Source organism: Rana temporaria, chromosome 5 (genome assembly GCF_905171775.1).
Source record: "Rana temporaria chromosome 5, aRanTem1.1, whole genome shotgun sequence".
Classification (NCBI taxonomy): Eukaryota; Metazoa; Chordata; class Amphibia; order Anura; family Ranidae; genus Rana; species Rana temporaria.
This window is the reverse complement of record NC_053493.1, coordinates 159523146-159550711: the sequence shown is the minus strand read 5'-3', so window position 1 is coordinate 159550711 and position 27566 is coordinate 159523146. Positions and strand designations below refer to the sequence as shown.

Below are 27566 nucleotides of genomic sequence, written 5' to 3'. Positions count from 1 at the left end.
ATCACATAAATTCCCAAAAAATAAATTAATGTTTTTGGCTGTAACATGACAAAATGTGGAAAATTTCAAGGGGTGTGAATACTTTTTCAAAGCACTCCATGTGTATTTTACTGGAAATGCTACATTTTGGATTATCCCCTTACTTCTAGTCCTAGTGAGATTGGTTACCAGGACAAATAGAGAGATCAAATCCCCACAATCTCCCCAGATACAGACAGCATTAAAAACCTGACCCGAATCCTAATCCCTCACTATTCCACCCCAAAAAAGTTGCAGGCCCCCAAAAAGTTATATTTCAAATTTATTTAATGGAAGATAATTACGGTATAACAAAACTGCAAGGAGGATTTTACAACACACATACAAATACCTTGTATTTAAGCTCCATGAGTCATCACTGTTAAAGGACTCCACTCTGGCAGGTTGCTGATTGGCTTTGTTGGTCCAATTGTTGCTAATGTCACTTTTCTTGTAACTATCGGTTTGCAAATCTGGTGAGATGCTATCTGATGGAGAGCTCACAATGCCTGAATCTTCTGTGTAGCTATTGACAGATCCACAATCATCAGTTGTTAGGACTTCTTCTGATGTGATGCTATTACTGTGTTCCAGGCTTTTCCCACCTGCATTATATAAAAAAAAAATATATATATATATAAACTGTTTCATAATCTAAAGTATATACATTCAATAATATTATACATAAAAAGCATAAAAATGAATGCCTTTTTACTGTACACTTTATAAAAGTAGAGTATCCATTATCTAGAAATCTGTCATACAGAAAGTTTTTAACATGTAAAAAGGCAAACACATTGCAATCTTCATTTCTCTAAAACATTTGTAAACATTTGTAAACTTGATTACCAAATATTAACCTCCCTGGCAGTATGATTATGTCAGATTTTTTATGCTGAAAGCGGTACAATATTTTACATGGAAATGAGGCATTTTATATTGTAGGCCTGTAATTCTTAGAAATAACTCACTTAAATCTGTCCAAACAAGAGTCTACTTGATCAATACCCGTGATCAAGTCTACTCGAAGATGAAACGTTGGGAGGTTGACGTGCTGACGTCACCGCGTATTGAGGACGTGCCTCGTTTGTTTGTTTGCCGGCCGGCTACTTTGTCCTTGCTGATTTTAAAATGTCTTAATTGTAAGTGTTCTACTTACCTTATTTTATTAAATCTTGGCGGTACTTCACTATGTGAGTCTGTATATTTTTCATGTGACCTGGCTATCTGATCTCTGGATTGAAAGGACCAGTTTGAAAATGCTTCTCTGCTGATAACCTTAACACACTACTATGCAATATTGATCCCTTGAGGGTCGCCTAGTTCCGGTAAGGGTCAGTGTGTTTTTCTGGTGGTGGTGCTCCAGCTTTTCTTCACAGTGTTTGTCAATATTAGCCACCGGGAGTTAGTCAGAGTGTCTGTTCACCATACGTTTTTGCACTATTGTTCTCTTTTTTTTCCTTTTTTACTGGGCTGAGTCCTCTGAAGTGGGAGCTCCTGCACCAATCTATATTGGATCTTCTATTGGCTACATCATGGATGGCTCATTTTGATCCTTGGGATCTATACTTCTGGTAAGGGTCAGCTTGAATGTGTCTACCCGGATATTGATCCAGCATTATCCACAGAATTGGATTCATTTCATATTTGTTTTTTTGGACTATTACAAATTTTTCTCACCTATTTTGTATGTGTACACATATTGGGACTTTTTAAACAGTTGATCTTTTGATCATCATTACGAGGTGTCTCTAGCACAACTTCTTTTTATTTTTATTTTATATGGTCACCTATATATAAATTTTTTAGAGCAACTCCTATTTCTTATTTGTTTCTATGTTGTATAACATTTTGAGTTTGCTGCTGCTTTAGAGTTTGTTTTTTTGGTATGCGCATTTTTCCACTTTTTACAATCCAATTTATTATCGCTGTTTTCTAGCTGGTCTAAAAGCACTTTTGACGTTAATGCACACTTTTTGGTTGCTATGGACAATCTCTAGTTTCCAGGCATAAAGAACAGTATTTATAATATAAAACTGGATGCAGAACACTGGACAGACCACTAGGGACAGGGGAGGAGATCAGCCTCTGGCACTGCTGAGGTGTTATAGAAACCCAGGTTTCTTTGATAGCAGCCTTCAGCTCATCTGCATTGTTGGGTCTGGTATCTCTCATCTTCTGCTTGAAAATACCCCACAGATTCTCTATGGGGTTTAGTGTAGGGGAGTTTGCTGCCCACAGTGATACCATGATAATTAAACCAGGTATTGGTACTTTTGGCCATGTGGGCAAGTTCGTTCCAAGTCCGGCTGGAAAATTAAATCAGCATCTTCATAAAGCTTGTCAGCAGAGGGAAGCATGAAGTACTCTAGAATTTCCTGGTAGAGGGCTGCGCTGACTCTGGACTTGACAAAACACAATGCACCAACACCAGCATATTACATGGCTCCCCAAATCATCACTGACTCTGGAAACTTCCTTTTTGATGATATTCAAATTTTTTGAGATGCACCTGTATACAGTAAAAATACTCTAAGGCCTTGTACACACGGTCGCTCCAAACCGATGAAAACGGCCTTAAGTCCAGGTTCATCGGTCAAATCCGACCGTGTGTACGGCCCATCGGTCCGTTGTCCTTCGGTCCAAAATTGTAAAACATGCTTTTAAATCGAACCGATGGAGCGTTGCCCGATCGGTCCAAAACGATGGTTAGTACAGAAAGCATTGGTTCAAAACCCACGCATGCTCAGAATCAAGTCGACGCATGCTTGGAAGCATTGAACTTCGTTTTATTCAGCACGTTGTGTGTTTGACGTCACCGCGTTCTGACCCGATCGGTTTTTGGAACGATGGTGTGTACGCATATCAGACCATCAGGCCACTTCAGTGGTGAACCGATGGAAATGGCCCGTCGGACCATTACATAGTTACATAGTTACATAGTTAGTCAGGTTGAAAAAAGACACAAGTCCATCCAGTTCAACCACAAAAAACAAAATAAAAAAACACAGTAAAATCCTATACACCCAACTTCATACCCACAGTTGATCCAGAGGAAGGCAAAAAACCCCAGCGGAGCATGATCCAATTTGCTACAGCAGGGGAAAAAATTCCTTCCTGATCCCCCGAGAGGCAATCATCGGTTTGGAACGACCGTGTGTACGCGGCCTCACAGTCATCTTTTTATATAGCTACAGTTAGTAAGGTTGAAAAAAGGCACAAGCCCACCTAGTTCAAACAATGGAAAAAATGAATAAATACAAAACATTCATATACAGAACCCTATACCCCAGTTGATCAAGGAGGCATACATCCCTATAAAGAATAAACTAATGACGGTATTAAAGGTTAAAATAAAAAATCTAATTGTTACACTCAAAGACAGACTGTTTAAGACAACGTCCCTTTCCCTTAAATTTTAAAAATGAGGACCATGGTATGGAAGAGGCTTGTGTGACCTTTTAATAAGCGTTGCATATATTGTAATGCAATAAACTTTTTGAAATATAAATGCTAGGGCTCTGTGATTCTAATAGAAAATCAAACATAAATCAATAGCAGAAAGTAGATGCAAATTGAAGAAGTTGCATTTAACAAAATAAGCTTCATTTAGTAATACTAGCCAGCAAAAAGTCCCTAATTAAAACCCACCCTTTAAAGCAGGGGTCATCAAACTTCTAAACAAAGGGCCAGTTTACTATCCCTCAGACTTTGAGGGGGCCAGACTATGGCCAGTGAGAGTAGAAAATGCCTAATGGGAGTGTGATGGAAGTACTAAAATGAATATTTTGTGTTATGATTAGAACCACTGAAATTTTGTTTTTCTTTCATTGTATTCGTCTATTTCTTTATATTCTTATATTGTTTTTGTTTCTTTATCTATATAAGATATATGGAGTTATTATGTATGGGTATATACTACAATACTGTTATTATCCTTAAATGAAGAAACAGATATAATGTTTTAAAGTTACAATTCAAAGAAGTTATGACAGATATAATGTCTTGGGAAAAAGGTGGAAATAAGGGCCGTCTAATTGAGCCACCCCCACTGCGCGTAACTGGAGAATATAAGTGAAAATATAATGATATTGATAATATAAATAAATAAATTAATAAATAAATATATGTGAGCTGCTGCTTTAAAAGTTAAACAATCAAAATGTAATATGCAAATACAGTGCTACCTGATGTAAAAAAAGGTATCAAATGTGATATTAAGCAGCGCTCAAAAGAATCAAATAAAAAAACACACATATAATATTGCTAGACTATTAAGTGAAAAATAATGAGTGATCCACCCTCTATGTGAAACAATATATCAGTGTCAAGAATAGGTGCCAATAATACACCCAAAATAACAGGTTGGCAAAAAAAAAAATCCATAAACTGATTGTGTGAACGTAAATGAAGTTCATAAATGGAGAACAGAAGAAATCCCTTCACGATCTTCAGACAGTGCTTTCACCACACCACAGTGACTGCGTGATTCCACCACCCATCAGAATGCAAACTCACCACAATAAATGGCCTGACACTCTCGTGTTAAGGCACACAGGCTTTTTAACTGAACCACTCAGTTTAATTGATGGAACTCCCTCTTTGGAAACTAGAGCACTCAGTTAAATAAATGGAGATCCGTTGGAAAAAGGAAAAACTCCAAGATGACAGCCACATGTATAATGAAGAGAGAGAGAGCACAATAGTGTGATATTGCAACACAACTTTTAATAAAAACACTAAATGGTGATTTAATCATGATCCCCATGATTAAATCAGTATGATGAAACATGTCGGGGCGTGGGTACTAAGTTACAACCGCATACCTTAAACTGAACTGGTCGGGCGTGGAACGGTCCATCTGTCACCAACATAGTCATCTGAAGAGCGACTCCAGTACACCTTCATAGGGCTGTGAGTAAACCTGGGCTATTTGTTGGTCCGCCGTGACCACTGGTTCACCTGGAGGAAAATTTTCGTTTGTGTTTACACCGTGTGATGTTTGGATTTAATCACTGCTTATGACAAGAGTCATTTTTGTGAGTGCATCTATTGGGAGATTTTTAGTGTTTTTATTAAAAGTTGTGTTGCAATATCACACTATTGTGCTCTCTCTCTCTTCATTATACATGTGGCTGTCATCTTGGAGTTTTTCCTTTTTCCAACGGATCTCCATTTATTTAACTGAGTGCTCTAGTTTCCAAAGAGGGAGTTCCATCAATTAAACTGAGTGGTTCAGTTAAAAAGCCTGTGTGCCTTAACACGAGAGTGTCAGGCCATTTATTGTGGTGAGTTTGCATTCTGATGGGTGGTGGAATCACGCAGTCACTGTGGTGTGGTGAAAGCACTGTCTGAAGATCGTGAAGGGATTTCTTCTGTTCTCCATTTATGAACTTCATTTACGTTCACACAATCAGTTTATGGATTTTTTTTGCCAACCTGTTATTTTGGGTGTATTATTGGCACCTATTCTTGACACTGATATATTGTTTCACATAGAGGGTGGATCACTCATTATTTTTCACTTAATAGTCTAGCAATATAATATGTGTGTTTTTTTATTTGATTCTTTTGAGCGCTGCTTAATATCACATTTGATACCTTTTTTTACATCAGGTAGCACTGTATTTGCATATTACATTTAGATATAATGTCTTGAAGATACAGTACATCTTAGCATTGGACAAAGAACTAATAATAGCAAACAGATGTCTCCAAAACCCCCCTTCTTGTTCCTTGTTCTGCCTATGTCCATATATGACTCTGAAAAGAAAACCCCTGTAAGATTGGGGATGGGCCCCTGTTTATGGACATTCCATAAAGAACTTTTATGCCTGTAATGACACGTGGACTGTTTGTGCCATGAGGGCTCCATACCATATATGGACTTGCAAGAAGAAACCATCCTTATATGAACTGACATATCAGTATGTGCATGTGTATGATGTCATGTTGTTAATAAAAGGAGCAGCACAGGCTCCACCCGGTCTCTCTGGCTGGAACACCGAAAGAAGCAGTTCTGTTTTCTGCAGGCTTTCATGATTTGGGTCAAACGGCAGAATGGGGTTCGCCCTGAGAATTGTGTCAGGGGTCTCATATTCATCAGGAGTAAACAATGCCCCATCGTTGATATCAGTGTGAAAAATGGTGCCCCTTCGTTGATGCCAGTGGGAGGAATAGTGCCCCATCATTGGTAACAGCGGGAGGAAAGTGCCCCATCATTGGTGTCAGTGAAAATAATAGTGCCTCCTCATTGATATTAGTGGGAGAAATAGTGCCCCATCATTGGTGTCAGTGGGAGGAATAGTGCCCCATCATCGGTGTCAATGGGAGGAATAGTGCCCCATCATTAATGTCAGTGGGAAGAATAGCACCCCATCATTGGTGTCAGTGGGAAGAATAGTGCCCCATCATTGTTCTCAGTGGAAGGAATAGTGCCCCATTATTGGTGTCAGTGGAAAGAATAGTGCCTTGCCATTGATGTCAGTGGAAGGAATGTTGTTGGTATCAGTGAAAGGAACAGTGCCCCAATGGCTGCATAAAGGTAAGCGAAGGGCCACATCTGGTCCCCAGGTCACAGTTTGGAGATCGCTGCTTTAACCACTTGCCGCCCGCCCTATTACAGAATGACGACGGCAAAGTGGTTTCAGTATCCTGACCGGACGTTATATGACGTCGGCCAGAATTCGTCGTTATTGCTTCCCCCCCGGGGGCGCGCACTGCACCGATTGGTAATCTCGCTTGTCCCCCGGACACAGCGCATACCCGATCAGGGTAAACAACAAATTTCATTGGCTGATTATCACGTGATTGGCTATGTCCAATCACAGCCGGTCACATGTCAAAACAAATCAGAGGCATGCCTAAAGCGTGCCGCCCGGGGGCACACAGCGCACCATTCGGGGATGGCGCGTGTCCCTCGGACATAGCCCATCCTCGATCAGGGTAAACAGCCAGTCACAAGTATAAACATTGTAGCTGTTTCCAGGGATCTCTCCTTCTCTCACACACACACACACACACACACACCGATTGTGTGAGGAGAGAGGAGAGATCTGAAATTTGTGAGTGTAACAAACTTATATTATATTTATATTACTGTCTGCACAACACACCCCCCCCCCAATAAAGAGAACCTGTCACAGCCCATCTGGATTTGTCACAGCCCACCTGGATCTGTCACAGCCCACCACCAGCACAGCCCACAAAACACTGCCATCAGTACCGCCATCAACACTGCCATCAGTACCGCCATCAACACTGCCATCAGTACCACCATCAGTACCATCTGGATCTGACAGCCCATCTGTCACAGCCTATCTGTCACACAGGCCGCCATCGGTACCGCTATCAGTACCGCCATCACTACCGCCGCACAGTATCACCATAAGTACCGTCACACAGGCCATTAGTAACCTGTCATTACCCCCACACAGGCCTGCCATTAGTGAGCTGTCAGTAGCACCACCAGTACCGCCATCATGTCTCAAAGAATGTACACACCTGAGGAGGCATATAACATCCTCACCATGTCGGATGATGAGAGCAGCGGGGAGCTCCCATTATCCGATTCTGGTTCGGAATACCAGCCAGTGGAGGGTAGTGGATCGGAGTCCGAGTCAGCGGAGTAAACCGCCTCTCCTAAAAGAGTAAGGAGATCAGGACCTAGATCAGAAGACCTGCCTACCACCACCAGCGCTAGACCCCAGGAAGAGGAGCCCAATACCAGTACTGAAATTACTAATCCAGCCCACAGAATCCGGGCCCAGTCCTACCTTCCTGATGCCCTGGCAAACCCCTTATGGTTGCCTGCCAACTCTGGATCCGCTACAATCCCCCCTTTTACCGCACAGCCAGGTGTGCAGCTCAACACGTCAAATTTTTCCAAATTGGACTATTTTTATTTGCTTTTCCCCGAAGATTTGTTGCAGTACATGGTGGACCAAACAAATCTCAATGCAGAGCAATTTATTGCTGCCAACCCCAATTCGTCCAATGCCTATATGTTTAATTGGCGCTGTCTCACACTAGAAGAGGAATTCAAATTGTTTTTGGGCCTTGCTTTTAATATGGGGCTTTCAAAGAAAAACAAAACGCATGCCTACTGGTCCACCCGCCCCATCCACCACATGCCCATATTTTCTGCTGTCATGTACAGGACACGGTTCGACATGATAATGCGTTTTCTACATTTCAATGACAATTCGCAGTGCAGATCACCCCAACCATGACAAATTATATAAGCTTCTCCCCCTAATAAATTCTTTTACCAAATGATTTTTTGAAGTGTTTATCCCCGACCAAAATATTTGTGTAGGTGAATCCCTTATCCACTTTACTGGCCGGCTGCATTTCAAGCAGTATATCCCAAGTAAGGGAGCCAGGTACGGGGTCAAAATTAATAAATTGTGCGATTGAGCCACTAGATACGTGTACACATTTCGTATTTACGAAGGCAAAGATTCCCAGCTCCACCCCCGTGATTGCCCCACATATATAGGAACCAGTGGTAAAATTGTCTGGGACCTTGCATACCCCTTGTTCAAAAAAGGATACCACTTATATGTAGATAATTACTACAGCAGCTTGCCCCTTTTCTGTCATCTGTATCGTGAAAAACCCCTGCGGTACCTTCCGAAAAAATTTAAAGGGGCTCCCACAGAGTTTGCTATCAAAACAGCTACAAAAGGGGGAAGTCGCATTCATGAGGAATGAGGAGGTGTTGGTCATGAAGTGGTGGGACAAGAAGGATGTTCACATGATGACTACAATCCACAATGACAACTTGGTGGAGGTTCAGAGAAGACGTGGCCCCGTAGTAAAGCCTGAATGTGTTCATGACTACAATATGTACATGGGTGGGGGTGGATTTAAACGATCGGATGCTACAACCCTATTTATCAACCCGGAAGTCAAATTATTGGTATAAGAAAGTAGCATGTTATCTGTTTCACATGGCCCTGTTCAATTCATTTGTCTGCTATCAAAAATCACCCGAAAACCAACCCACCACCTACCTCAAATATTATGAAGACATTGTCACTTCCCTGATTTAAGTTACCATTGTCCCGATTGTCCCTCCCAACCTGGCCTGTATATCGGTAATTGCTTCAAAATCTATCACAGATCCATCAGATACTAGTTTCCCTTATTAGTAACAGACTGCCATTTCTCCCTTTCTAATACCTGTGCCTGCCTGCTACCATGTTTCTACCATTCACAAAGCCAATGCTGCCAAAACTGCGCTGGGTTTCGAAGGCGTAAGTCGGCGTAGGTGGAAGTGGGCGTGAGCCATGCAAACTCATGCAAATGAGGCGTGACCTCATGCAAATGATGGTCCGAGCACCAGACAAGTACGTTTAACGAACTGCACATGTGTTGTGCCGTGGACGCATCCCCCTGCGCATGCTCACAACCACGTCGGAACAACTGCATAAGATACGCCGGATCACTGCCTACATCATGAACGTATCCTACGCCCAACCAGACTCACGTCCAACGTAAACTACATAAAATACGCCGGCTTGTATTCCTTGGCGCAGACCTTTGCATGTCTGCTGTTGGGTTACACTGCCTTTATGGGGCTTAACTTTACGCTGGACGTACAACTTACGCGCACCAGTCGTAGCCTGCGTCGGGCGCACTTACGTTCCTGAATCGCCGTATTTTCCTCATTTGCATATTTGAATGGCTGATCAATGGGAGCGCCACCATGCGTCCAGCCTAAATATGCGCCCACACTACGCCGGCGTAGGCAAGTTACGTCGGCTGGATGAAGCCTGTTTTTAGGCATATCTTAGTTTGTGGGTCCGACGCACAGATACGACGGTGCATATTTGCACTTACGCGGCGTATCTTGAGATACGTCGGCGCAAGTGCTTTGTGAATCCGGGCCAATGTCTTTGCCTGCCGTTTTAACTCCTTTCTGACTCTCACATGCACCAACCTCAGCCTGTTTTCCGACGATGCCTTTGCCTGCTGTTTTAACCACGTTTCTGACTTCCACGTGTACCGACCTCGGCCTGTTAATCGACCATGTTTTTGCCTGCCACTTGGACTGATCTTTTGCCCTTCTACTTCAGCACACAGGGGTCTCACATATGTGAGGGGCTCCAGAACAGCGTTCTGAGTACAGAAAATCAGCTTTTGGTTTTCTGTTTTCCCAGAACAGGGTCTGGTTGCCCAGAGGCTTCAAAGAGATTTGGGTGGGAGAAGCCTCTACCCCTGTCCCCCTGGCCTTAAGCTTGATGGTCCTTCCTGCTGCCTGCACCAATACTTTGGCTGTGCTGACCATATCGCTGCCTGTAATGACCCAGGACTTTATGGACTATGTTTCTTTCTGCTACCTGGACCAATATTTTGGCTGTGTTGACTATTTCTCTGCCTGCTGCCTCTACTGACTATGGACAGTATTTCTGCCTGGACATCTCTGCCTGCTGCCTGGACCTGTGCTTTGGCTGTGCTGACAGTATCTCTGCCTGTCTATTCCTGCCTGCTGCCTGGATGATTGCTTTTGCTGTCACTGACCACATCCCTGCCTGCTGCCTGGACCGATGCTCTCCTCTCTGGACCACTGCACTACTAAAACCACAGGTAATCTTTTGTTATTTGGTATGTACCTGCTACGTTTTAGATATATGAAGGGCCTTCAAAAATGTGATCGGTAGTCAGAAATTTATATGTGTAATTTTGCTCCTAAAATGCCTGGAGGTGCTACTTGGATGTTGGGCCTCTGTATGTGGCCAGGCTGTGTAAAAGTCTCACACATGTGGTATCGCCATACTCAGGAGGAGTAGCAGAATTTATTTTGGGGTGTAATTTTTGCTATGTACATGCGGTGTGTTGGAAATATCTTACAAATGGGTAACTTTGTGTTAAGAAAATGCTTTTTAATTTTTTCCCCACGTTTTCTGAAAACTTCTGGAAAAAAATGAACCGTTCAAAAGACTCATTATGCCTCATAGATTATACGTTGGGGTGTTAGCTTTCCAAAATTGGGTCATTTTGTGGGTGTTTCCATTGTCCTGGTGCTCCAGGGCCTTCAAAATTGAGATAGGTCATCATGAAATTATATGTGTAATTTTGCTCCTAAAATGCCTGGAGGTGCTACTTGGATGTTAGGCCTCTGTATGTGGCCAGGCTGTGTAAAAGTCTCACACATGTGGTATTGCCATACTCAGGAGGAGTAGCAGAATGTATTTTTGGGTGTAGTTGCAAATATGCATATGCTGTGTTCAAGAAATAATCTATCAATACAATAAGGCCTCGTACACACGACCGAGAAACTTGACGGGCTAAACACATCGAGTTCCTCGTCGAGTTCCTTGTTAGGCTTGTCGATGAACTCGACAAGCTTGCTTTGCGTACACACAGTCAAGCCAAAATCTCCTCGTTCTCAAACGCGGTGACATACAACACATACAACGGCAGGGGAAGTTCGATTCCACTGGCTAAACTCTTGGTGCTGCTTTTGCTAATTTCATGTGTTTGCGTGTTAAATAAAAGTTTGGTAAGAGACGATTTGCACTTTTCAGTCTGTTACAGCTTTAAAAATGTGTTATCTCCATTACAAATGCTACTTTTACTCCCGTCTCATACTCTAATCTGAGCAAGCGCGGGTTTCTTAGCATACAGACGTCCGCGTTTCTCGTTGAAAACCAGCCCGTCGAGATCCTCGACGAGCCAAATCAGACTCCTGTCAAGAAAATAGAGAACTTGCTCTCTTTTTGGCTCGTCGAGGTTCTCGACAGTTTCCTCGACGAAAATGTACACACGACCGCTTTCCTCTGCAAAAAAAAATCTCCCAGCAAGGTTCTTGCTGGTTTTTGCCGAGAAACTTGGTCGTGTGTACGAGGCCTTAGTTTGTGGGACCCCCAGATCGCAGCCCTCCCCAATGTGAATTGGTAACGGAGTACATTGTAACCCTACCATGTCATAAAAAAGTGTCAAAAATGTTAAAAACCACAGTAGATTTAAATGACCTTTTTTTTCCTTTGGAAATTTCATTTTGTGCAGGGACTGCTCCAAACACGGGAAACATGTTCTACTTTACAGGCATACTATAGACACCCCCCAGGTACGAAATTTAAAGGAATATTTCACTTGTATTGTTTCACTTTAACCCCCTGGCGGTATTCCCGAGTCTGACTCGGGGTTACATTTCTGTGCTGCGATCGGTAACCCCGAGTCAGACTCGGGCTCGCCTCGCTTAATCCACAACTAGAAAACAGCGATAATAAATTATAATCACTTGCAGAATTGTGCGATAGCGATTTGTGGGGAAATTTGTCATAAAAAAATAAGTAAGTAATGACAGCGACAATTCTGCAACTGAGCAAATTTCAGTGATTTTGAGTTGATTACATTATTGAATAATTTTTATTATAATTATATTATTATTTGTTATAATTATTTATTATATTATAATTTATAATTTTGTTTTTTTTAAAAATGTCATACCCGGTATGCCTACTAGACTCTTGTTTGGACAGACTTACGTGAGTTATTCCTAAGAATTACAGGCCTACAGTATAAAACGCCAAATTTCCTTGCAAATAATGGTACCGCTTTCAGCACCTTTTTTTCTGAAATAATCATACCGCCAGGGAGGTTAAACATTATTAAAATCACTGCTCCCGAAAAAAATGCAGTTTTTAAACCTTTTTTTGCATTGATACATGTCCCCTGGAGCAGGACCCAGGCCCCCAAACACTTTTTATGACAATAACTTGCATATTAACCTTTAAAATTAGCACTTTTGTGTTTTCATGTCCCATAGACCTTAACGGTGCTCGCGTGTTCAAACATATTTTTTGCCTGTTCGCATGTCCTGCTGCGTACCAAACTGGGGGGTGTTCGGCTCATCCCTAGTGGACAGCCTTCCCAGAAGAGTTGAATCTGTTATAGCTGCAAAGCGTGGGCCAACTCATTATTAAACCCTACAGACTAAGACTGGGATGCCATTAAAGTTCATGTGTATGTAAAGGCAGATGTCCCAATACTTTTGACAATATAGTGTATATTAGTGTATATTAAGCTTAAAGCGGTGGTTTAAAAAATTTACACTTACCTGTCCAGCGCACCAGCTATGTCAGCAGCCGAGGCTGAGCAATCAGTTTTCAGGCATTGTTGATGAATTAAACCAGTCTGTCTGTAATATGTAACACTAGAACTACTAGTATTGGGCATTGAGAACATAGTGGTATAGGTCATGTTCACCTTGGACTCAAATAATCAAACGGGAAACGAATAAATGTCTAAACTTTTAAAATTGTATTTAAGGTGTATCTCCAGCCAAAACGTTTTTTTTTTAGTTTTGAACAAAATTTAGAAGAGTTAGAATCACTGTCAGATTTATATTGCTGCCCTTGACAAAAAGTGAGGGGGTATCTCCATCAAGGACACCAACAGCAATGAAAGAGCTTTTACTTTAGTGGAAAAGGTGAAGGCTACAACAACCAACAACTTTTATTGCTATCTATTTTGCTATTTCAGATGTTATCCTCACTTCCTGGGTCGTGACAACACTTTCACTGGGATATAAAATGCTGGAAAAATTTCAACATGGACTCATGCAGCACTTGTTAGTGGCGTAGGGAACCCAGGTAAATCTTAGAACCCCTTCACAGGCGCACTGTGTTCCTTCCTGCAATTTGACACTTCTTTCTGTGTGCCCTCTATTTCTTTTCCAAAACCAGAAATTAGAAAGCTCATCAATTTGGTTTATAACTAGAAGAGGAAAAGTCTGGTTTGGTCAGTTTATGACAGTGAGGAATATAAATGTTTCCAGCACCAAATCAAGCTAAGCAACACAAGGAACCTAACAATATTTTGTAAACTGTTAAGATTAAAACCTTGGCGTTAATTGCATACATTTGCAAATCATGTTAGATCGATATATCAAGGTCCCTCAATAAACTATAGTCCAATTGAATTATACAGTATTTGTCTTTAAAGCACACTGAAAAGGGCCCCCTGAGAACCCATTTAGGCTAACTCACTAAAAGTAATGAAATTAAAATAAGCCAGGCGCATGTGTGGCAGCGTCCAAGATGGGCACCTAGCCCAGGATCTCCAGCCCTGTAGCCCGCACCGATGATGGCTGCTTTCTTTAAAATGATAACCAGGGACTGTCCCAAAACTGCAGCCCAGATCACATCAATGCTGACCTGCAGCAAATAGGCACAAGAATAGAAGTGATTGAGAAGAAAGCTGACCAAGCGGTCTCTAGAATTAACCAGAACTCTGTCAGAATACCGGAGCTCCAAGACCAACTAGAATCAGCAGTTTCCAAAATTGATGACCTTGAAAATAGATTGAGATGCTACAACTTCAGAATCAGGAGTCTACCAGAATCTGTTAAAGAAGTTCACCCGGCAGTTCAAGGCTTTATTAAAAATCCAATCCCTGACACTAGGTGGTGACTCCAACACCCCCTTTGTCCTCTCTTTGGACAAATCCAACTCACAGACACCTAAAACCCCAAAAAACTGAAAGTAGCACAGACCCTACAGGCTCGTGGCCTGGTAGATATCTAGAGGGACATGAATCCCCACACCAAAGACTACCCCCACTACTCCATTCCACATAAGACCTATTCAAGGATTGACCATATCTTTCTACATCCCGCTGCCATTCCACTGGTAATGACCTCTTAAATCTACGACACCTCCCTATCTGATCACTCCATAATGACATGAACATTAAGAGACTCCTCTGGAGTGAAGGGTCCATTTAAATGCTGTATCAATAAAGCCCTACTGAGTAACCCTGCACACTGCATAGTCCTAGAAAAAGGTCTAAAGGATTATTTCTTGGAGAACAATACTGAATTGGTCTCACCAGGCACACTGTTGTCAGCCCATAAAGTGGTAATGAGAGGCAGATTCATTCAGCTCGCGTCCCAGCTTAAATGTGAACAAAGGGCTGAATTACAGAAGTTGAAAGAGGAATTTCATCTGCTTAGTAAACGCCACAAATACAACCCCACCCCAGATAACCTGACCCAGGTTGATGCTGCCCAAGTCCAATTTAGCCTATCCCTAACCTCCTGAGCCGAAAAACACTTACAATGGACCGGGGCATGTTTTTACTACCAAAAAGACAAGATAGGCTCTAAACTGGCAATCAAACTTAGCCCAAAGCCACGCACACTAACCTTCCCCAAAATTTGGACCAAGGCAGAAAATTTAACCCGGAACCCAGTAGGAATCATGGACTCCTTCCATGCCCCTATCTACTTGGGTTTATACAAAGACCAACCCCACACACACCCTAGGACAATAGAATCATTTCTCCAAGAACTCAATCTCCCTAAACTGAAATGCTCTCACAAAGAACTATTAGACAAACCATTCTCCTCAGACGAAATACTGGAAGTCATAAAATCCTTAAGATTAGCCTCCTCTCTAGGGCCAGACAGTTTCTCGATCTGCTACTATAAGAAATTTGGTGCCCTCCTAGCACCCTTCATTGTGCGTTTTTTTTTAACTCTTGCCAAAATGTAAACTAGGGACCTGAAGGCAGCTTTTATCACAGTCATACAAAACTGTCATGGACTTGGTAGACCACTAGGTGGCGCTAATCACGCACCGGCGCGCAATAGCGCATTGGCGCGCACGGGTGCGCGCGTTCGCGGCACGGGTGCGCGCGTTCGCGGCACGTCGGCGCGCACGGGTGCGCGCAATAGCGGCGCGCGCGGGCACGCGCAATAGCGGCGCGCGCGGGCACGTGCTGACGCCATTTTGGCGCCACTTAGGCTATTTAATGGGGCTCTTCCCATAGCCCCCTGCTGCTCAGTCAACAGCGTTCCTGTTTACCCTACCTGATACCTGTTACCTGATTGGCTCCTGTTTCCTGTGACCTTGGCTTACCATTGACCCTGCTGTTCTCTGCCTGCCCTGACCCTTGGCTTGTCTGACTTCGCTTCCGCCTTCTCCTTCCAAACGGTCTGCTGCCTGCCTGTTACTGATCCGGCTTGAACTACGACTCTGCTTTGGCTTCCCCCCTGTACCTGATCCGCCCGCCTGTGTTTGACCCGGCCTGCCTGACTCTGCCAGCATCTGTACTACAGCACACCTCCCACCTGCTGCCTGTTCCAGCCATCTGCACCAAGCTCCTGTTGTCTGCTGTCTACCTCCGGCATCTCTGCAGTTCCTGCACAGCATCTGTGGAGTCTTCAGGAGACCACCGCAGACCTGCACGGCACCTTCCTGGCGCTTGTGCGACTCTGAACTCTAGCGCTCCCTGTCTGCTCTACCAGGGGTTCCGGAGTCAGAGGAGCAAGAGTTGCCATTCCCTGCACGCCAGGCTCTGCTCTGTACCAGGTACGTGACAGTACTGAGCAGCCATGTCTGAGCCTGCGCAGGGAATGGACCCTATGACGGAACTTTGTCGCCATCTGGATGGCCTTACCCAAGCAGTCAGGGCCCTGCAGGAAGGCTATACCCGACTTGAAAATCGTGTCCAGGAACTGTCTACTCCATCCACTTTTTCTTCGTCTGGCGCATCCGCGTCACCTTCAGTTATTATGCTGCCTCCTGAACCTAAAGTGCCCATGCCTGAAAGATTTGCAGGAGAACGAAGCAAGTTTAGAGCGTTCCGGAATGCTTGTGAGCTCTACTTTGCGCTTCAGCCACGAACTTTCTCACTAGAAGCTACCAAAGTAGGTTTTGTTATGGCCCTCCTATCGGGTGAACCGCAGGCGTGGGCCCACCGTCTGATGGAGCAAAAGGACTTATCCCTTGACCGGTTGGACACGTTCTTTCAGGCTATGTCCTTGTTGTATGAAGACCCTCATCAGGCCGCTACCGCTGAAGCCGCTTTGCATGCCCTCCTGCAAGGTCGCAGACCCGTTGAGGACTATGTAGCCGAGTTCAGAAGGTGGAGTGCGGACACTACCTGGAACAATTCGGCCCTTTGTTATCAGTTCCGCTTGGGTCTCGCCGAAGCACTTAAGGATGAACTCGCACGTGTAGGGGTCCCTGACACTTTGGAGGCTCTTATCAACCTAACCATCCAGATTGACAGACGCTTGAGGGAACGCAGGACTGAACGTGCCACCGGTCTGAATCGCCCAACATGGATGCTACCCCGGGTACCCGCGTACCCTAACCCGATTCCTCCAGCCCCGATCACTGCCTCTAGAGACATTCCAGAACCCATGCAGCTGGGTTTGATCCGCCCTTCTCTCACTGCTGAGGAACGACTTCGACGCCGGACAAACAACCTTTGCCTCTACTGCGGAGAGTCCGGCCACTACGTGAGGACCTGCCCAGCAAAATTCCGTAAGTGCACCTTCATGTCATCTGTCCCCTCACCCATTGTCTTCAACAAATCTGCTCATCTGGCTGTCCCCGTTTTATTGCAGCTTCCAGGAAGGGATATACGGACCAGCGCCATACTTGATTCCGGGGCCTGCAGCTGTTTTCTGGACTCTGCCTTTGCCACTCATCACCATATTCCGTTGCGCCCAAGGGCTGTTGGACTGTCTGTACACTTGGCCGATGGGTCTATCTTGAAATCCGGGCCAGTCACCCAAGAAACCCTGCCCATCGCCACTACCATCTCGGACAGTCATCGAGAACTTTTATGCCTGGATGTTATTGAATCCCCTCTGTTCCCTATAATCCTGGGCATACCCTGGCTCCAGGCTCACAACCCTCAGATAAACTGGACTACCGGTGAGATTTGCTTTTGTTCCACCTACTGTCAACAACACTGCTTGCAGGCAATCTCATCTCCCCCTCTTTGCTTTGCATGGACTCCGACATTGAAACCCGCCAATCTGTCCCCGAGGTGTACCATGAGTTCCTGGACGTCTTCAGCAAAAAGGGGGCTGACACCCTTCCCCCTCACCGTCCATACGACTGCCCGATTGAGCTCCTCCCCGGGGCCGAAATCCCTTTCGGAAGAATTTTTCCCCTAACTGAACTAGAACTTGGAAATCTAAAGACTTATGTCGACGATAACCTCAAGAAGGGGTTTATTCGCCCCTCTACCTCACCAGCAGGGGCAGGAATTTTCTTCGTCGAGAAGAAGGACCATTCTCTCCGCCCCTGCGTGGATTACCGCGAGCTTAATAAGGTAACAATAAAAAATCGATACCCTCTCCCGCTGGTGCCGGAACTATTCCAAAGACTGGGAGCAGCGGTCATTTTTACGAAACTGGACTTGCGGGGGGCCTATAACTTGGTACGAATACGGGACGGCGACGAATGGAAGACTGCCTTCCGCACCCGCTTCGGCCACTTTGAGTACTTGGTGATGCCCTTCGGGCTCTGCAACGCGCCTGCCACATTCCAGCACTTCGTGAATGACATCTTTAAAGACTACCTTGACCTCTTTGTCGTGGTCTACCTTGACGACATCCTCATTTTTTCCCCTTCTATTGTCAAACATCGGGAACACGTCAAAAGCGTACTTAAGCGACTCCGAATACACGGATTATACGCCAAACCTGAAAAATGTGAGTTTGAATGTGAAAGCATACAGTTCCTGGGACTTGTTATTTCGGTCAACGGCATTGAGATGGACCCGCAGAAAGTTACGGCAATCCTTGAGTGGCCTGCGCCCACAGATAAAAAGGGCATCCAGCGCTTTATCGGGTTTGCCAATTTCTACAGAAAGTTCATTAGGGGGTTTTCCAACATCATCGCCCCCATAACCGGCCTAACCAAACAAACTGTCCGGTTCCGTTGGTCCCCTGAAGCCCAAGGAGCTTTTGAGGCGTTGAAGAAACTGTTTACGTCTGCACCGGTCCTTAGACACCCAGATGCCAGCCTGCCCTATATCTTGGAGGTGGACGCTTCGGAGACGGCAGTCGGGGCGGTGCTTTCCCAAAGACAGGGGCCAAAGGCCCTTCTCCACCCGGTTGCTTTTTTTTCCCGCAAACTATCTGACGCGGAACGGAACTATGATGTGGGTGACCGAGAACTTTTGGCGATCAAGGCAGCGCTGGAGGAGTGGCGGTACTTATTGGAAGGTGCAGCGCACCCAATTTTGATCTATACAGATCACAAGAACTTAGAATACCTGAGAGTAGCCAAGAGACTAAGACCACGCCAAGCCAGATGGGCGCTTTTTTTTACCAGGTTCACTTTCCATATAACGTACAGGCCAGGGTCGAAGAATACCAAGCCCGATGCTCTTTCCCGGATGTACAACGACTCTGAAAACCCTGCTCCTCCGGACACTATCTTATCTTCGGGAAATTTTCTGCTGCTTCAGGATGACCTATTGTCACGGATCAAACAGGCCTCTGCAGGAATGGCCTCCTCTTCGGATATAAATTTGCAACTCAGAGATGGCTTGTTGTGGCACGAGGACAGGATTTTTGTGCCGGAAGACTTACGGGTCAGTGTCCTGAGTCTCTGTCATGACCATGAGCTGGCTGGCCATTTTGGGGTACAGAAGACCTCGGAACTCTTGCAGCGCACATTTTGGTGGCCCCAGCTTATGAAAGACTGTAAGAGTTATGTGGAGTCGTGCACCACGTGCATCCGAAGTAAAGGGAGCAAATCCAGAGCCTGGGGACTGTTGAAGCCTTTGCCCGTACCAGAGAGACCATGGAAAATGATCTCCATGGATTTTATTGTTGAGCTCCCTCCTTCTGAGGGTTTCACCACCATTTTTGTAACAGTGGACAGACTATCCAAGATGGCACACTTTCTGCCCATGAGGGGTACACCTTCTGCTCCCGAAACTGCTAAAATCTTCATTAAGGAAATTGTGCGGTTACACGGCATCCCCGCAAATATCGTGTCAGATCGTGGAGTACAGTTTACTTCCAGGTTCTGGAGAGCGCTCTGCGAGTCCCTCAAGATTGAGCTGTCGTTCTCATCTGCTTATCACCCACAATCAAATGGCCAAACTGAGAGGACAAACCAAACATTAGAACAATACCTACGCTGTTTCTCTTCGTTCTCCCAGGAAGATTGGGTCTCTCTACTTCCACTGGCTGAATTCGCATATAATAATTCAATTCACTCTGCTACCAAACAATCCCCTTTCTTTGCGAATTACGGCTACCACCCGCTATTTTTGTCTAATCGTGTCCCGGAATGTACGGTGCCCGCCGTCCAAGAGACATTAGACTTCTTCAGCGCTAACAACAGGCTTCTCCAGGAAACTATGGCAAAGACTCAGGAGCATAATAAGGAGGTATTTGATAAAAGGCGAAGAGGAGAACTCAACCTGGAACCTGGGGATCTGGTATGGTTGTCTACTGTGAACTTGAGACTTGCCTGTCCGTCTAAGAAACTGGGGCCTAAGTTTATGGGGCCATTTCCAATCAGAAGGAAGATCAACAGTGTGGCCTATGAGCTCGAATTACCAGAGTCTTTCCGCATCCATCCGGTCTTTCATGTCACCCTCCTGAAGCCTGACGTCGCTAACCCCTTTCCTGGGCGAAGCACTGATCCACCTGAACCGGTCTTGGTTAACGGTGAGGAGGAATTCGAGATTGAGTCTATCCTTGACTGCAGAAAAAGGCGCAATCAGGTTCAGTTCCTGGTGAAATGGAAGGGCTATGGCCCTGAGGAAAACTCCTGGGAACCTGAACGTAACATCCACGCTAAGAGCCTGATTCGGTCCTTCAAGAATGCTCATCCACTCAAGATGTCTCAGTTGGGCATCCGGAGGCTGCCCATTGGAGGGGGGCAATGTCATGGACTTGGTAGACCACTAGGTGGCGCTAATCGCGCACCGGCGCGCAATAGCGCATTGGCGCGCACGGGTGCGCGCGTTCGCGGCACGGGTGCGCGCGTTCGCGGCACGTCGGCGCGCAATAGCGGCGCGCGCGGGCACGCGCAATAGCGGCGCGCGCGGGCACGCGCAATAGCGGCGTGCGCGGGCACGTGCTGACGCCATTTTGGCGCCACTTAGGCTATTTAATGGGGCTCTTCCCATAGCCCCCTGCTGCTCAGTCAACAGCGTTCCTGTTTACCCTACCTGATACCTGTTACCTGATTGGCTCCTGTTTCCTGTGACCTTGGCTTACCATTGACCCTGCTGTTCTCTGCCTGCCCTGACCCTTGGCTTGTCTGACTTCGCTTCCGCCTTCTCCTTCCAAACGGTCTGCTGCCTGCCTGTTACTGATCCGGCTTGAACTACGACTCTGCTTTGGCTTCCCCCCTGTACCTGATCCGCCCGCCTGTGTTTGACCCGGCCTGCCTGACTCTGCCAGCATCTGTACTACAGCACACCTCCCACCTGCTGCCTGTTCCAGCCATCTGCACCAAGCTCCTGTTGTCTGCTGTCTACCTCCGGCATCTCTGCAGTTCCTGCACAGCATCTGTGGAGTCTTCAGGAGACCACCGCAGACCTGCACGGCACCTTCCTGGCGCTTGTGCGACTCTGAACTCTAGCGCTCCCTGTCTGCTCTACCAGGGGTTCCGGAGTCAGAGGAGCAAGAGTTGCCATTCCCTGCACGCCAGGCTCTGCTCTGTACCAGGTACGTGACAAAAACCAGGGAAAGACTCATGTGAGGTCGGCAACTACCGTCCCATTTCTCTTATAAACAACAACCTTAAGATCATGCCAAAAATACTAGCATTGAGACTTTACATTTTAATTGCTGGATATTAGGGATGAGCCGAACACCCCCCCCCCGTTTGGTTCGCACCAGAACCTTCGAATGGACCGATCGTTCGCGCAAACATTTAGACCCCCATTGAAGTCTATAGGACTCGAACATTCAAATTCAAAAGTGCTCATTTTAAAGCCTAATATGCAAGTTATTGTCGTAAAACGCGTTTGAGAACCCGGGCCTTGCCCCAGGGAACATGTATCAATGGAAAAAAAGTTTTAAATACAGTAGTTTTTTCTGGAGCAGTGATTTTAACCACTTATGTCGGCAGAATGGCAGAATGGCTCGGCTGGGCACAAGCACGTACAGGGACACCCTTTTTAAGTGCCCAGCCGTGGGTCCGAAGCTCTGTGACCGCTGGACCCGCAGACCCGATCGCCGCTGGAGTCCCGCGATCGGTCCCCGGAGCTGAAGAACGGGGAGAGCTGTGTGTAAACACAGCTTCCCCGTTCTTCACTGTGGCGTTGTCATTGATCGTGTGTTCCCTTCTATAGGGAAACACAATCAATGACGTCACACCTACAGCCACATCCCCCTACAGTTGGAAACACAAATGAGGTCACACTTAACCCCTTCAGCGCCCCCTTGTGGTTAACTCCCAAACTGCAATTGTCATTTTCACAGTAAACAATGCATTTTTAATGCATTTTTTGCTGTGAAAATGACAATGGTCCCAAAAATGTGTCAAAATTGTCCGAAGTGTCCGCCATAATGTCGCAGTCATGAAAAAAATCGCTGATCGCCACCATTAGTAGTAAAAAAAAAAATAATTAATAAAAATGCAATAAAACTATCCCCTATTTTGTAAACGCTATAAATTTTGCGCAAACCAATTGATAAACGCTTATTGCGATTTTTTTAACCAAAAATAGGTAGAAGAATACGTATTGGCCTAAACTGAGGAACATTTTTTTTATATATATATTTTTGGGGGATATTTATTATAGCAAAAATTAAAAAATATTGCATTTTTTTCAAAATTGTCGCTCTATTTTTGTTTATAGTGCAAAAAATAAAAACCGCTGAGGTGACCAAATACCACTAAAAGAAAGCTCTATTTGTGGAAAAAAAAGGACGCCAATTTTGTTTGGGAGCCACGTCGCATGACCGCGCAATTGACAGTTAAAGTGACGTAGTGCCGAATCACAAAAACTGGCTAGGTCCTTTAGCTGCCTAAAGGTCCGGGTCTTAAGTGGTTAATGATGCTTAAAAATAAAAAATAAAATTGAAAAATTCCTTTAAATATCGTACCTGCTGGGTGTTACTATAAGAAAAAAGTCATTTAAAACTGCTTGCGGCTTTAATCTAATGTCTGCAATATGGATGAAAATCATTGAGAAAAATAGCATGGGTTTCCCCGCCCCCCCTCCCCCCAGGTCATTACAAGCCCCTTTGGCCCTATATACTTTGAACAGCAGTATACAGGCGGTGCAAACAAGACAGGGAGTGTAGGTTTGTTGTTAAGTATAATCTGTTTGCAATTTTGAACTGGTACTTTTTTAAAGTGTAGCTCCAGCCAAAAAATCTATTTTTTAAGCTTTTTGGAAAACATAGAGAGGGGTTATCACCCCTGTAACATTTGTTTTGCTGTCTGTGCGCATCTGTTCAAAAGATTGCACTTCACTTTCTGTCCCAATGACAAATGATTTTTTGAAAATTTGGGTTTTTTGGTGCCCCTCGGCCTTCTGACTGTGTTTTAATGGTTCAACTTCACATCTATGTGATGCATCAGAGTATGTGCCTTGCTGCAGAACAGCCTATTAATTTGAGAATGAACTGTCTGCCACCCCTCAATATGTGTATATATATATATATATATTGTGTGTAAATAAAAAAAATATCACAAAAATAAAAATGCATGCTAACAAAAGCACCATGCATTTTGATGCAGCGGCATTAAAAAATAAAATAAAAAAAAGGCCCATGCACTTTGGTGCTATTGAGGGGTGGCAGGCAGTTCATTCTCAAATTAATAGGCTGTTCTGCAGCAAGGCACATACTCTGTGCGTGTAAATAAAATAAAATAAAAAATCACAAAAATGCATGCTAACAAAAGCACCATGCATTTTTTTGAGAATCGCAAGAAAATAGTCATCTTCATTCTAAGCAAAAGAATTGTGATTCTCATTTTTCCCAGAATCGTGCAGCTCTACTGCCTTTAGGAATTAATATGCGAAACACCAGCAAATCTATTGACGTAGCTTTAGGTGCACACAGTACAGAGGACACAGACAGTACACCACGTGAAAATACTGCAGCTAGCACAATCACCTGCATGCCTGTCAGTAAATTAGGAAGATAGGATCTAGCTAAACTATACAGTGTATAAAAATATATACAACACTTGGGATGCATATATATCCTCTACACACTGTAATTCTAACTGACTAGCCTGCCTGCTCTATCTACCTGCAAAAAATGACACTCTCTCTCTGTCTCTCTCTGTTCTATCTTAACCACCTCAACACACTACACAAGGCCGACCTGCAGGCGGCCTTTTATAGTGTGGGGCATGTACTAAACCCCCTGAGTCATAATTGGCCAAAGCCAATTATGGCTTTCCCTTTTTTTTGTGTGCTGTGATTGGCCAAGCATGCAGGTCATAGTGCATGCTTGGCCAATCATCAGCCAGCAATGCACTGCGATGCCACAGTGAATTATGGGTCGTGACACGCCACTCGAATTTGGCGCGAACGGCCCAAAACAATCGTAGTTCGAGTCGAGCATGAGTTCGACTCGAATACGAAGCTCATCCCTACTGGATATAGCCACAGGGATCAGGTGGGCTTCATCCCAGGGAGACAAGGCCTGGACCAAATCCATAGGACAGTAGATCTGATCTCCCGCCTACAATCTCACTGGGATGGGGGGGCCTGACAGGAAGGCTTCCTGATATCGTTAGATCTTCAAAAAGCCTTAGAATGTTGGGGTATTGGAGACAAGTTTTTTTTTCTTCCACCTCAGAGAACTCCATCCGGTGACCTAATCAATTTAGCGTTCATTCGCTGTCTCCATCCAAGTTCACATCATAGTAGGAAGTTGCTATGTAGCTTTGTTTACTACGTGCGTATGTATAAATATAAAGAGCCAATTACGGCCTCGGAATAAGAATACAGAAATACAAAAGGTGCAAAAATTACCAGGTTTTAAAGGAATTACCCCACCCTAACCCACCCCCCAGATCCTCTCCCCCCCTACCCACCCACCTCTCTCCGAACATCCATATCTTGTTGTGTCTCCTTTTACTGTTGCCCTTCCTGCTCTATACCATTCTGTCTACATATCTCTGTGACAGCTTATATTTGACCCAATCCTGCCATTTCTGTTTAAATCCCCCTTCTCCTTCCTCCCCCATAAACATAAGCTGTTCGGTGTAATAAATATCATTTATTTTACAGAGCCAATTCCTCACCGTTGGGCAATCAGGATTCTGATTGCCCAACCAATGGAGACAAGTTTCTAAGGCTTATCCACACCCTATATTCTAACCCGAATGCCCAAGTTTGCTTAATGGGCCACTATTCCGACTCAGAAGACATCAGAAGAGGGACTAGACAGGGTTGTACACTTTCGCCCTTAATCTTCGCAATAGCGATTGAATCATTGACAATAGTCATTAGAAGCAACCTTGACATTAAGGAAGTGAGATGTGACCAGGAAGAGCATAAGTGTGCCCTCTTTGCAGAGGACATGCTATTATTTCTCACCTCACCACTGATATCTACCCCAACGTCTTCCGGCTGCTTTAGGAATTTGACTCCATCTCAGGTGTACAAGTAAACGTAACCAAATCTATAGCGTTAAACATATCTGTTCAACCTATACTAATAGCTCAGCTCAAACAACACTTCCCTTTCACCTGGGCAGTAGAAGCTATTCCCTATCTCGAAATCAAACTGATCAACGATGTAGGTTCTTGAGGGAGAACTAAACTCGTGGGCAAAGTTTGGTCTATCCTGGCTGAGCAGGATAAATGCCATTAAGATGACACTCCTATCTCACCTTCTGTACCTATTTCGCTCCCTGCCTATCCCTAAGAAAAAAGTGGATTTGACTAAGCTTCAATCCAAATTTATCAACTTTGTCTGAGGAATCAAGGGACACAGATTTGCCAAGGAGATCCTACTCCACCTTAAGAACCAGGGAGGGCTAGGTCTTCCTAATATATGGCTATACTACCAAGCAGCTCACCCAGTTTTCCATCATACACTCTAAAAGGCCACAAACCAGACTGGGTTTCCCTAGAGAGACAGGCTGTCCCTCACTACACGCTTGCCTTCATACTCTGGCAACCAGCTAAGCAGAGACCGGTTATCCTGGCTCCCACTCTCTCCCACTCCTTAGCACTCTGCAACAAAATACATAAACACATCCAACTGATCGCCCCTCTAAGACCCCTCTCGCACCTATTTCACAATCCAGAATTCCTCCAGGGAAGAACATCTATGCATTCCGCTGGTGGCTGAATAAAGGGTTCTTTAAAATTTGAATTTTTTTCACCTAAAATGGCCCGATATCGGTAGGACACTGCCTAAGCAAACTAGACATGCCAGAATCCGAGATATTCAGACTTTGCCAGATTAGACACTTCTTCTACACACTATGGGCAGACAAATCAGACCCTCCCAAATCAACCCTATACAAACAATGGTGCTTATGCATTACGGATCAGAGGGGAGGCATCTCCACTCTTCCCTGGCAGACAAGGCTAATACTTCAGCTTATGCTCGATCCTGGGAGGTGGACCTGGAAATCCAGCTGGACCCTGTTCAATGGTTTCAAGCTTTACGCAGAATGTCTGAAGGTATCTTGAACATCTCACTGATATAATCTATCATCAAAGTGTTCACAAAATGGTACTATATCCCTGCTAGACTATCCATGATTTACTGAGACACCTCTCCCCTTTGTTACAGCGGATGCGGTCATGTGGGAATGATGCTCCATATATGGTGGACAAGTCCCCGAATTATATCCTTCTGTAACAAGTTCATTCATGTACTGCATAAGGTAACAGGGGTCCAGGTTCCTCATGACCCCTCATACATTCTTCTGAATCATAGGGCTAACAACACCCCTAAGCACAGACTTATCCTATCTATGTGCCTAGGAGCCAAACTAACATTAGTGAAAGCCTGGAAAAAACCAACAGTGTCGATCTTAGCAACCAAGTGGAAAATATCTTGGATCATGACCCAAGAGCAAGTAGTGGCTAAGCTGTTGGACACGGTCCAATGTTTTGAAATGGTTTGGGAACCATGGGCTTCACATATTAAGATCCCGCTTTACAAGGATCACATGCTCACATAAGAAATCTCCAGAGTGATCGATCACCCCGTTCCCCCTCTCTTGTCTTTATCTACCCCTGCTATTCTTCCCACTTTCTCTCTCCTCTTTTCTTCATTGTAGATACCACCAGAAATGTTTTTACTGTTTGAAGGCTTCTCACTCAGCTCCTTTTTAGGAGACTTACAACTCCAATTAAAGTCCTAAGCCACGCTGATAGACTAAAACTCTTTGAAACTATCTAGATTCACTTAAAGTGGAAACATTTATTTTCTTGTGAAAAAAAAGTGGAAACATTTCTCCTCACCCTCTTCCGGGGATTGTTATGACCTGGGGCTCTGCCAAGGTATACGTCCCCTGGGAAAGGAGGAAGGGAACAAACGAGACCCGTCATCGGGCTGAGACCATAATATCTGTTGCGCCACAGTTGAAACCCATAGGGGTGGAGTAATTATGCTAAGGGGCTCAGCACGGTACGTGTCTGTCTCACTCAATTTCACCTGGGTCATCTACCCAGGAGGGCCCTGGGAATAGGCTCTGTTCGGAACAGATTGATCCTGTACTAGGATGGAAGCATGCGATAATCAACTGTTTTGCTTTCTCCAAATACCCGTTTTATGCCAACTGTTATTGTGAGCCTTCGGGTCCTTTCTCCTGACTTTTGCATTTTACGACA

General features: G+C 44.7%; 1 protein-coding gene across 5 annotated transcripts in view; it reads right to left on the bottom strand.

The window, feature by feature from the left end:
• COBL (cordon-bleu WH2 repeat protein) overlaps positions 1-27566 on the bottom strand; it is a 426299-nt gene that overhangs the window by 34838 nt on the left and 363895 nt on the right. For all 5 annotated transcript variants that reach the window (XM_040353303.1, XM_040353300.1, XM_040353304.1 and 2 more), the window contains one exon: positions 371-623. In XM_040353303.1, coding sequence (XP_040209237.1) covers positions 371-623 — 253 coding nt within the window. The remainder of the gene's footprint in view (positions 1-370; positions 624-27566) is intronic.